Source organism: Ceratotherium simum, chromosome 7, assembly GCF_057802395.1.
Source record: "Ceratotherium simum simum isolate JZ-2026a chromosome 7, ASM5780239v1, whole genome shotgun sequence".
In the NCBI taxonomy this organism is placed as follows: Eukaryota; Metazoa; Chordata; class Mammalia; order Perissodactyla; family Rhinocerotidae; genus Ceratotherium; species Ceratotherium simum.
This window is the reverse complement of record NC_141906.1, coordinates 30,558,813-30,571,507: the sequence shown is the minus strand read 5'-3', so window position 1 is coordinate 30,571,507 and position 12,695 is coordinate 30,558,813. Positions and strand designations below refer to the sequence as shown.

Below are 12,695 nucleotides of genomic sequence, written 5' to 3'. Positions count from 1 at the left end.
ATCCTTCTAGTTGCTGTATGTGGGATGCGGTCTCAGCACGGCCGGAGAAGCCGTGCGTCGGTGTGCGCCTGGGCTCCGAACCCGGGCCGCCAGTAGCGGAGCGCGTGCACTTAACCACTAAGCCATGGGGCCGGCCCCCAGACTCAATTCTAACTGCTTGAATCTTTGTAACAACCCTAAGAGATAAATATTAATTTTACAGATAAGGAACCTGCAGCACAGGGAGGTTAAGTATCTGGGCTAAAGTCACATAGTCCGTAAATGGCAGAACCAAAATTTGAATCCAAGGAATCAAATCCAATGAATCTGTCTCTAGAGTCTGTGCTCTTACCCATTATGCTGTACAATTAAAAGTGAATATATATAAAATCATACACTACCCTAAGCAGGACCCCAAAGACAATTACCATAAAGGAATAAATTTATAGGTTTTATTATCTAGAGATATTAAATATCTGTGTATCAAAAGATACCATAAACAAATTTAACAGTAAATAATAAGCTAGCAAAAACTATCTGCAAAATGTAGGGCAAAGGGTCAATACCCTTAATATAAGAAGAGCTCCTACCAATAAAGAAAAAAATCCACACTTAGAAAAACGGGCAGGGCCAGCCCAGTGGCATGGTAGGTAAATTCACGCACTTCGCTTCTGCGGCCCAAGGTTCATGGGTTTGGATCTTGGGCACAGACCTACATACCACTCACCAAGCCATGCTGTGGCGGCGTCCCACATACAAAAAATACAGGAAGATGGGCACAGATGTTAGCTCAGGGTTAATCTTCCTCAGCAAAAAGAGGAAGATTGGCAACAGATGTTAGCTCAGGGCCAATCTTCCTCACCAAAAAAAAAAAAAAAAAAAAATCATCATTAAAAAAAGAAAAATGGGCAAATGACATGAAGTGGCCAATAAATATATGAAAAAGTAGTCAATCCATGATTAATCAAAGGAATCTAAATTAAAATAACAAAGAAATACCATTTCTCAAATTGGTAAAACTAAAAAAATTGTAATACCCACTATTAGCAGAGTATGTCAAATCACACTGGTAGAAAAGCAATACAGTAAAAGCCCTCTTAGTCAACGGATAGGGCTCAGTGGTAAGTCAATTAATCAAAATATTCAGTTAAAGTAGGAAATGATAAAAAAGGATACATAAATACCTACATTTTATTTTAACTCAAATAAATAAATGTACATTAAAATTCACTGATTTTTTCATTAGTCCACTGACTACTACAAGGAAGCTTCACCTTGACTTTCTGGTAATAAACTATAACCAAAAGGCACAATTTACAACTTCCAGTTTCTTTAAAGCAAGGCAAATCTTTTCTTTTCTTCTTTTTTTTTGTAATTTTATTTATTTTTTTTCCCCCAAAGCCCCAGTAGATAGTTGTATGTCATAGCTGCACTTCCTTCTAGTTGCTGTATGTGGGACACAGCCTCAGCATGGCTGGAGAAGCAGTGCGTCGGTGCGCGCCCGGGATCCAAACCCGGGCCACCAGCAGGAGAGCACACGCACTTAACTGCTAAGCCACGGGGCCAGCCCAGCAAGGCAAATCTTTACACAAACTTAAAAAGCAATCTAAGAGCAAAAATTCACCTAGTGTTTTTTTAATTTTTTTCCCTAACATTTTGCATTTATCTTGCCTACACATACTATAACAGCAGTTGTTTTAAAAACTCATCTTTACCAAGTCTTTACAAAGCAATCAACTTAGTTTTCAAAGACATAATCACTCTCTGCCTTTTCACACTCATCTTTCATTGGTTTAACATATTTAATTAATTAACATAATTTCAAAAATAACATAACTGGCATTGTAACTGACCCTTGGTAAGCATTCAACTTAACCAGTAGTATAAGAAGTATGCAGAGCTCAGGGAGGAGGTGACAAGCTGCAAACACGCTGTGGGCAACAGTCAGTATGCTTTACAGAGGAAATGGAGAGCAACAGTTGACTCAATAAATCAGTTAAGTGAAGGTCAGTTAGAACGTACCAGAAGGCTTATAATTTGCATTATCTGTGACTCAGCAATTCTCCTTTTACAAATGTATTCTAATTTCTTCCTATTTTTGTGAGCAAAGGGTTAGTTGTACGTATATCATCAAAATATGAAATCATGAAATCAGAAATACCTGAATGTCTAGTAATAGAAGATTGGGGAAATTAATGATAGCAAAGTCATACAGTGGAATACCATGCAGCTCTTAAAAGAACACACAGAAAGATGACATAAAATGATTTACATAATATATTATTAAGGAATAAAAAGCAAGTTATACAACAGCACATACTGTAAAAACCTATTTGGGTAATATATATATATTTTTTGTAAAATATTTAAAAAAAAAGATTGGGAGGTTCAAGTAAAATAATGATAGATATGATAACGATAATGATAAAGCTCAGCACAGTGCTGGCACATAGTAGGCAATCAATAAATGTTAGCTATTACCACTATGATTATTACTAATAAAGGCTACATAACAAAAGTCCACAACAGTTATCTTTAGGTTGTAGAAGTATGAGTGATTTTCACTTTCTTTTATATTTCCTAAATTTTCATCACTGAACACATATTTGTTTTGCAATAAGGGTAAAAAATAGCTGTTTTTAAAAAGGTACCATACAATAAGAAGTGGAAGGCTTTAATATAATCAGTTTATCCACCTATTTCTCACTTCAGCTTACAAAAAGATCATGGTAGTACAAAGGGCTTTATCACAAAGACCTTTGAAAATTATTCCTCAATATGCTGTACTTGGAATTTTGGGAAAATGTCCTGTCCTATAGGTAAAAAGGAACAGAAATACAAGTAGCGGCAAATGATGCAAACATCAGCTACTATCATCCTTATCCAAAAGCTGGTAAGTAGCTCTGCTAAAACATATACAAGGAAATTTCATATAATTCCTTTCTCTAAGATTACTAGTGAGTGTATACATATTCTATGCAGACCCAAATACCAATTTTGCCAAACCTATCACACTTCATCAGCCATGTTACCTTGCAATGCAAAGTAAATGAAAGACACATTAATTATGAAAACTATTTATAGCACTAAAAAAGCAGATAAAATGAAAAATTAACATGCTATTACATTTTCTCAAAATACTTACACTCTTTGCATGAATTCTGGGAAAAGTAGTGAATGGTGCCAAAAACTTCGAAGATGCATTTTCCTTTGGACATGAAATATGAAGGCTTTTCTAAACAGAAAGGGAAAGAAGAAATGCATCAGTAAAGCTACTCCAATGGAATCAAAGCCTCTTAAAGAAAACATTAGGATGACAGGAAATTCTCTTCTTTTAAGTGTACCTTCTCTAATCCTCCTTCCCCAGCCCACAAAACTATCACTCCCCAGAGATCAGCAGTCCATTTATTGTAGAGGGCTGCAATACAATTTGGTATCACTGAGATGCCATTATCTTTTTCTGTTGAAGTAAACTGTACCACAGAAGACAGACCAACAATAAGATACAATTGACAAGCATGAGAGCATTAATTTTTAGAAGAAAATCTAACACTAGTACTCTCAATTAGCAGCGGGGCAAGGAACAGGATCAATAGAAGAGTTCATAAAGAGATGTGAGAAAACAGCACCAGCCACCAAGCCTACGGCCTAAAAGACTAGTCTAAAAGTAAACTTGCCGCCTATAAGACTTTCAGAAAAAAGGTTACACTACTAACATCTACAGTTACCAGAGAAAACTGGTAAAGTAAATTATGGTACAGTCACACAATGCATAGGCCCTGGTCAGGCTTGTGGGGCCCATTCCACTTAGGACTTAAACTGGCTGTACATGTTTGTAGACTGGTCATTGTCACAGAGCTGTATTATGATTCCCCATGTGTTTTGTCTAGTCATTATCACATATCTTTCAGCTATCGTAGCAAGATAACACTGTGACATAGTAGGAAATTATACATAGAACCAGACGTTAGATTCAGGCCATATGACTTACTAAAGGCAATCTTTGTAACCATTTAAGGTAAGTATGTTGATGTTTCAAGGTAGCACGTGTAGATGTATAAAAGGCTAGATAAACTATTCTTCAAGGATTCTTGCAAAATGACAGACCCTTACTCTAACCAGCAGAATATGAACACCACCACCTAAGTATATATTATCTCCTATAGAGAGCTGAGGAGCTGCACTCACTAAACAGCCCTTAATCTGTTATTTCTTCTGAAGTAGCTCTTCAAAGTTTCTGGAAATTCTGCTGGACAATGAAAATGTCTTCAACAATCAAGATTTTCTGAGCCTCTTTGTAAGGCTAATCTATGTACAATAAGCACAGGTTCTCATAGTTCGTTAGACAGAATAGTTTCAAAGTTATAGTATTCGCATCCCTGAAAATCGATATGCTCTTATTACAGGTCTTCTACTCCTTTAATTTTTTTTTTTATTTATTTCCCCCCCCAAAAGCCCCAGTAGACGGTTGTACATCATAGTTGCACATCCTTCTAGTTGCTCTATGTGGGACGCAGCCTCAGCATGCCGGAGAAACGGTGCGTCAGTGCGCGCCTGGGATCCGAACCCGGGCCGCCAACAGTGGAGCGCACACACTCAACCGCTAAGCCACGGGGCTGGCCCTCTTCTGCTCCTTTAAAAAGACAATCAGAATATCTATACAAACAGTACCTTCTTTGCCAGCATATCCATGCCTGGCTGCCTACAGGCCTTTCATTAAACGCGTTTTTGCTTCTAAACGCATGACAAAGCCCATACAGCTGTAAGATAGCTGACCTGGATTTCGAATTGCCTCCTGTACTCGAAACTAAAGCATTAGCTAAACTCTCCTGGCTAAATATTCATACTAGCAAGGATACAAAGAGCTCTGAGAGCTTAGTGTTCAGGTCTCTGTAAGAATTGAGTTTGCTCTCAGAAGACTTAATTTCTTTTGGGCTAATCACAGGAAAGATTTCAAGAATCAGTGGTTTTCTTCTCCTTATCAATCCTGCAAACCAATCTTTAAAACATAAACGGATTATGGAGGAAGATAAATGGGGAACTACCTTCCAATGTCAGCCCTAGAGAACGGTGCTGTTAATGAAAATATTTTAAAGAAAAGCTGCAGGAGATATCAAAACAGACAAAATTCGGGGGAGGAGGGAAGTGTGAGTATTCCAAACTAATATAAAATTCAAAGTCAAATTTTTTATTCTCCAGGGTTAGGTATTTAAGCATAATGACAGAACTACTGTTTAATAGAACAATGTAGTAACATTAAATAGCAAAGTGACTCATGGCAGTTAGGAAATGAACGCTCAATCAACCATAAGCACTTACTGTCTGACCCAGCAGATACACAGCAGAAATTAGCAATGATGCTGGAAGAGATAAGGATTGTATCAGGGCCTGAGTATGAAAGGAAGAAAGGAAGTCAGCACCCAGGCTGTGGATTGATACTGGCAAAACACCTGTGAAAAGGACCAGCCCCATGGCATAGCGGTTAAGTGTGCGCACTCTGCTGCTGGCAGCCTGGGTTCCGATCCCGGGCACGCACCGAGGCACTGCTTGTCAGGCCATGCTGTGGTGGCCTCCCATATAAAGTGGAGGAAGATGGGCATGGATGTTAGCCCAGGGCCAGTCTTGCTCAGCAAAAGGAGAGGGATTGGCATGGATGTTAGCTCAGGGCTGATCTTCCTCACAAAAAAACAAAAACAACAAAAAAAAAACACCTGGGAAAAATGTAGGTTTGCAAAGTGGTGTTATACTTAAAGTTATTAGAACTGGGTTTCAATTCTGGCATACAGTCTAACTAGCTTTGATTATTAGGGTTAATTATCCTCTCTCAGTCTGTTTGCTTATCTGCAAAATGAAAATTTAAAAATGCCAATCCCACAGGATGTCATGATAAACAACAATAACTCAATTTCATAATATTTTACAGTTTTATTCATATGTAGTCTCACTCCCCACTAACCAGCCTATGAGGTAGAATATTTTTTTGTGTGTGTGAGGAAGATCAGCCCTGAGCTAACATCCATGCCAATCCTCCTCTTTTTTTTGCTGAAGAAGACCGGCTCTGCGCTAACATCTGTTGCCAATCCTCCTCCTTTTTTTCCCTTTTTCTCCCCAAGGCCCCAGTAGATAGTTGTATGTCATAGTTGCACACCATTCTAGTTGCTGTATGTGGGATGCCGCCTCAGCATGGCCGGACAAGTGGTGCGTCGGTGAGCGCCCAGGATCTGAACCTGGGCCGCCAGTAGCGGAGCACGTGCACCTAACCGCTAAGGCACGGGGCTGGCCCCTATGAGGTAGAATACTATCTCTGTTTTATAGATGAGGAAACTGAGGCTCAGAGAACTTATTTATTTATCCAAAATCATATTGCTAGTAGGTGTCAGTTAACTAAGACTTGGATTCAGATCTTCTGACACTTTCTACGATATCACAGCTATTCATGAAAAATATGTGTCAAATACATAATAACGTGTAACCTATTACCTGCACAGAGGGTAATGAATGAAAATTTGCTAAAAATCTTATTATTCTCTATTCTTATCAGTATACCCCAAATATTTTACAACTAAAAAGTTTAATTACACAAACAAGGAAAAAAAAGAGAAAGGCGGGTTTACCCTTTGGGAATCATGTCACCAGAGCACACTGACTGCAGCCATCAGAACGAATAAGGAAAGTCAGATTACGGGTTCTACAACACTTAGTTTGGCCATCTACTCACTTTAAAGACCAATGAGAAAAACTATTAAGTACTATTAACGTAGGTCTTCACCAAGGCCAGACACATTATGAGGCTATGCTATCCAACATGACAGGTACTAGCCACATGAGGCTACTGAGCACTTGAAACGTAGCCAATGCAAATGAGGAACTGAATTCTTTATTTTATTAACTTAAAGTTTATTTTAAAAACTAATACTTAATTCAGTTATCGGAAAACTTTTTAAGTATGTTTGGAACTACTTGGGTATGTGAATCTATGTTCTCAACTGTAAATTTTATAAAACCTAAATATATATCAAGGGCCGGCCCCGTGGCTTAGCAGTTAAGTGCGCGCGCTCCGCTGCTGGCGGCCCAGGTTCGGATCCCGGGCGCGCACCTACGCACCGCTTCTCCGGCCATGCTGAGGCTGTGTCCCACATACAGCAACTGGAAGGATGTGCAACTGTGGCATACAGCTATCTACTGGGGCTTTGGGGGCAAAAATAAATAAATAAAAATTATTAAAAAAAATAAATAAATATACATCAAGTATTTTCAACAAAAATCAGAGTCTGAATTGAGATGCACCATAAGTTTAAAATATACACAGGATCTCAAAGACTTAAGAAAAAAGCAATGTAGGGCCGGCCCCGTGGCTTAGTGGTTAAGTGCGTGTGCTCCACTGCTGACGGCCCGGGTTCGGATCCTGGGCGTGCACTGACACACTGCTTCTCCGGCCATGCTGAGGCTGTGTCCCACACACAGCAACTAGAAGGATGTGCAGCTATGACATACAACTATCTACTGGGGCTCTGGGGGAAAAAAATAAATAAATAAAATAAAATTAAGAAAAAAGCAATGTAAAATATCTCATTAATATTTTAAAAATATTAATTACAGGTTGAAATAAGATTTTAGATATATTGGGTTAAATAAAATATATTATTAAAATTAATTTCTTTGCTTTCTTTTTACCTTTTTATGTGGCTACTAGAAAATTTAAAATTACATATGTGTGCGCCGGCCCCATGACTTAGCAGTTAAGTGCGCGCGCTCCGTTACTGGCGGCCTGGGTTCGGATCCCGGGCACGCACCAACACACCGCTTCTCCCGCCATGCTGAGGCCGCGTCCCACATACAGCAACTAGAAGGATGTGCAACTATCACATAGAACTATCTACTAGGGCTTTGCGGGGGGGGGAAGAAAAAGGAGGAGGATTGGCAATAGATGTTAGCTCAGAGGCGGTCTTCCTCAGCAAAAAGAGGAGGATTAGCATGGATGTTAGCTCAGGGCTGATCTTCCTCACAAAACAAATAAAAAAATAAATAAAATTACATACATGGCTCACATTATTTGTTTATTGGACAGCGCAGGTATAAGGGAAATAAGAGGAAGTTTGACTGCATCTAAAAGTATATGTGGGCTGGCCCTGTGGCTTGGTGGTTAAGTGCGCGCGCTGCAATGCTGGTGGCCTGGGTTCGGATCCCGGGTGCGCATCGAGGCACCACTTCTCCGTCCATCCTGAGGCCGAGTCCCACATACAGCAACTAGAAGGATGTGCAGCTATGACATACAACTATCTACTGGGGCTTTGGGGGGTAAAAATAAAATAAATAAAATGTTAAAAAAAAATAATAAAAGTATATGTAACTACAGTAAGAGGAAGTTTCCATCTAAAAGTATATGTAACTACAAAAAAAAAAATCTCTTGACATTCAAGGCGATAAAAACTATGATTATTGCACAAATGAAATGGAGATGACGATACACAGGTAACAGTATAAATATTTAAAGTAGATATATAGGTACTATCATAGTTTTGGACATGGTGCCAGAAGACATAAAAACTTACCTTGTTTATTTCATTCACAATAAATCCTTCTGAAGCTGTAACCTCTGGGATGCCATCTTGGCCAATTCCTTGACAAGTCAGAGTGCCATACAAAGTTGGTTTCCCTATAAGGACAAAAGAAGTATGTCTCAAAAAATAATAAGAATTTAACATTCTTCTCCTTGAAGACCCAATTCAGGCATCTGTATAGACAGTAGGAAACTGGCTCATGAAAGAAAAGCAGGTATTCATATTAAAAGTGAGGCGAAGTAGAAAGAGCACTAGCCTAGGCGAACCTAATTTGGGAGAGGATACACTCAAGGGCTAAAAGCAAGGAACAAAGATTTAGAGATATAACATTTGTAGAGAAAACTACTGGAGTGGTCTCAGTATCAGTTTTGCTGGCTATGAAACAGCATTTTTCCAGGATGACAGGTGAAGATCAACACGCATATATGCATTTATCCACAGCATATACACAAAATACATAGCAAAGAGTTAAGCTCCAGTAATCTGGAAAATTTGCTTAAATAGAACACTGCTTTTGCAGTAATATGGGCTAAATAAGATATTATAAAATATAAAAATGTTCTGTTCTTCTTCTGCATCTTATATATACACTTCTATAACAGCCCATAACACGTTTACTTGTCTGACCTCCCCACTAGACTGTGAAGACCCTGAGTGCAGAAACTAACAGGGTGCTACAAATTATTCAGTAAATAACTCCTGAACTAAACTGAAATTCTAGGAGTAAGAGGGAAGTAGAAACCATCATGGATTCACACAGAGTAGGAGGGCTTCCTAGAGAGTGGGACTTGAGTAGGACCTTGAAAGAAGGATAGGACCGTGCTAGGCAGAAGATAAGGAAAGGAAACTCCAAGTCAGGGAGGGGCATGTCAAGAATAAAAGAAAGTCAGAAAGAACAGGGGGAAGGAGGCATCAACTAATATACCAGTTTGGTTTCCACAGTCACGGAAAAGGTAGATAGAAGATATTAATGGAGGACCTCATAAGCTAGGGTAGAAGTTTGGACTAGAGAAGATCTAGTGAAGAAGCTTTGGCAGGGAAGTGACATGAAGTGCTAGTTCAGAAAGATGCTACAAAAATAGGAAGGAGGGAACTCTGCTTTTTGTCCCACTCCATGATTCCCTCTTAGCTTCACCAACTGCCCTATGAAGTCTGGCCTCATGGTACATCATTGCAACCTATCTCCTGTCTGCACCCTCAGTGACCTCTCTACATTTGTAAAGTCACTGAAAGATCTTAGTCTTGGTTTTTTGTCTATATAATAGAACTGGGATTAATCCAAATACTCACCTTCTACATTCCTACATGCAGGCTGCTAAGTGCCACTAAAGAAAAGGACACAACTGTGCAGACCGGCACCACTACAATTCCAAACTCTGTTTGGAAACTCTGTGTTTCCAAACTCTGCACAGTTTTGCAGTCCTTTCACCCCTTCTGTTTCCCACAGCAGCCAATTCTCATGACACCCATCTTGCCATCAAAACCTTCTTATTTTATAATAGCTAAAAAGAAGAAACAACTCAAATGCCCATCAACTGATGAATGGATGAAAAAATGTGGTGTACCCATACAATAGACTATTACTTGGCCACAAAAAGGAATGAAGTACTGATAAATGCTACAAAACGGATGCACCTTAAAAATGTTATGCTAAATGAAAGAAGTCAGCTAGGCACAAAAGGCCACACATTATATGATTCCATTTATATGAAATGTCCAGAATAGGCAAATCCATACAGACAGAAAGTTTATTAGTGGTTTCTAGGGGCTGGGAGGAGGGAGGAATGGGGAGTGACTGCTAAAGAGTATACAGTTTCTTTTAGGGGTGATGAAAATATTCTGGAATTAGATAGTGGTGACAGATACACAACTCTGTGAATATACTAAAATCCACTGAATTGTATACTTTAAAAAGGTGAACCTTATGGTATGTGAATTATATCTCAATAAAGCTGTTACTTTAAAAAAATTAGAATTCTAATAGTACCTACTTCATACGGTTGTGAGAAATAGAAATAATGTATGTAAAGTATCTAGCACATAGATAGCACATATTTTATTTCAGTAAAACTGTTATTTAAAAAAGAAAACAACCCTCTTCCTTAAGAGCTGACACTATTTCCAACACCACAAAGAGAACTGAGGCTATAAGACACTCTCAAATTTCCATGTCCACACCTACGCATTTTTCTACATCTGCACTTACCCTACTTACCCTCACCTTCTTTCATCTTCCTCTTTTAGACTTAATTCAATCTCCTCACCTTTCCTCTAAGACATTGGTTTTTCAGTCAGTCCTCTCTTCTACCTACAACCTATATTTTAATTGCTCTGCAATTAGTTCCCATCTTTAAAAACAAAACTCGTGACCTTCCAGCTACCATCCTTCTTCTTTTTTTTGTTTGTGAGGAAGATTAGCCCGGAGCTAACACCCGATGCCAATCCTCCTCTGTTTTCTGCTGAGGAAGACTGGCCCTGGGCTAACATCTGTGCCCATCTTCCTCTACTTTATACGGGATGCCGCCACAGCATAGCTTGACAAGTGGTGCTCTGGGGCGCGCCGGGATCTGAACCTGCAAACCCTGGGCCGCTGAAGCAGAGTGTATGCACTTAACCGCTAGGCCACCAGGGCAGCCCCTTTCCTCTCTTCTTTTATCCAGCACCAATTTGCTCAAAAGAAGACTCTGCTTAAAACTCTATTTCTCATAGAAATAGAATATATTATTATATAAAGACATCAAAGGTATCGAAATGAAAAATAATCAGTAAAACAAAACTTTCTCACAAATTTAGAAGGAAATTTGTGGGTTTTTTAAAATGTCAACACACTAACCGCAAATGAAAGGACAAGAATAACAGGAGTGTCATTCAAAGGAAAAATTGATAAGACTTGGGAACTATCTGTATATGGTAGGGTAAAGTGACTAGGTTTTTCACTCTGATGCCTAGAATGATGGTAACTTAAGAAATGAGAAAATCAAGAAAGATAACCTGTTTGACAACTCAGCTTGGTTTTGAATTTGATAAATCAAGATGACAGTAAAAACTTCAAGCAGAAGCGTCTAGCAGACAACTGTTCAATCTCTGCTTGAACTTGAAGAGAGGTCAGGGCTGGAGCTACAGATCTAGGAATCATCAGGAAGGTCACAATTGAAGCTATAGAATTGCTTAGAATGCAATAATATATGGCTAAGAGACTGATTAAGATGCATCAGCACTGTCTCCGTGAACAAATCTGTGGCTTCTAAACGGAAAACCAATCTGAAGGCCTTCCTCTGGAATGGAGAAGTTGGGATGATGTCAGTACAGCATAGACTGTTTAAGAACATTCGAAGACTATGAGCATTGCACTAGGAGTTTGGGCCAAGAGAAAGTAGGAAGCTCTCTTCTAAGGGTAGTAAATCCTCTCTCTCTAAAAGGAAGGCATATAGATTTATGGACATTACCTGGGGGGTGACAGCTCAGCCAGGCCTCCCCTTCATCCTTCCTATGAAAAGAGACAAAAGCCTAATTAGGCTCTCTCAACGTTGAAGAGGATGCCACTGGTACAAGGGGAGAAAGAAGATCATATAATTTCCAGTTTGGCCATAGTACTTACACATGATCTAGTCTAACAACTCATCCAGGCATAGATTATTCTAAGACAAACTTTGTTTATTTGTTGAAGAAATATTTGTGGATTGTTTAATGCATAGAAGCTCAAATAGTTCAAAAGGGAGTTCACTATTCATTTATAGCTGCACAGCTTTGAAAAATCAAATATTTTATATTTAGATATTTATTGAGACTATTGTAAGCCAGGCCCTGTGCTAAGCACTTTGCATATAGCATCATTAATCCTCACAACTTAAGATACCTTTTATTATCCCCATGTTAAAGATAAAAAACTGGAGCTTAAAAAACAAAAAACAAAAAACTGGAGCTCAGAGAGAAGTGATTTGCCCAAGGTCACCTAGTTATGAAGCAGGAATTGAAACCTGGGACTAGTATATAATGTCTATGTTCTACCACCTCACAGATTTTTTACATTTCAGAATGCACCTCCAATCCTCATCTCATCACCCTAACACTTTTAAGGTATAGTGGAAAGGGCTTAGGCTTTTAATACAGAAAGATGGAGCCTGACAGCAACTCTCTATCGCTTATTAGCGGCAT

The 12,695-nt window shown here is 38.9% G+C and overlaps 1 protein-coding gene across 5 annotated transcripts in view; it reads right to left on the bottom strand.

The window, feature by feature from the left end:
* The window catches only part of PAAF1 (proteasomal ATPase associated factor 1), a 51,782-nt gene that overhangs the window by 37,827 nt on the left and 1,260 nt on the right, over positions 1–12,695 (bottom strand). For all 5 annotated transcript variants that reach the window (XR_015552690.1, XM_087433438.1, XM_087433436.1 and 2 more), the window contains exons 2-4: positions 11,987–12,027; positions 8,532–8,635; positions 3,125–3,214 (exon numbers count right to left, since the gene is read on the bottom strand). Coding sequence is in view for 4 of the 5 variants with exons in the window: in XM_087433438.1 (XP_087289564.1) it covers positions 3,125–3,214; positions 8,532–8,635; positions 11,987–12,027 (235 nt within the window). In the remaining variant the exon portion in view is untranslated. The remainder of the gene's footprint in view (positions 1–3,124; positions 3,215–8,531; positions 8,636–11,986; positions 12,028–12,695) is intronic.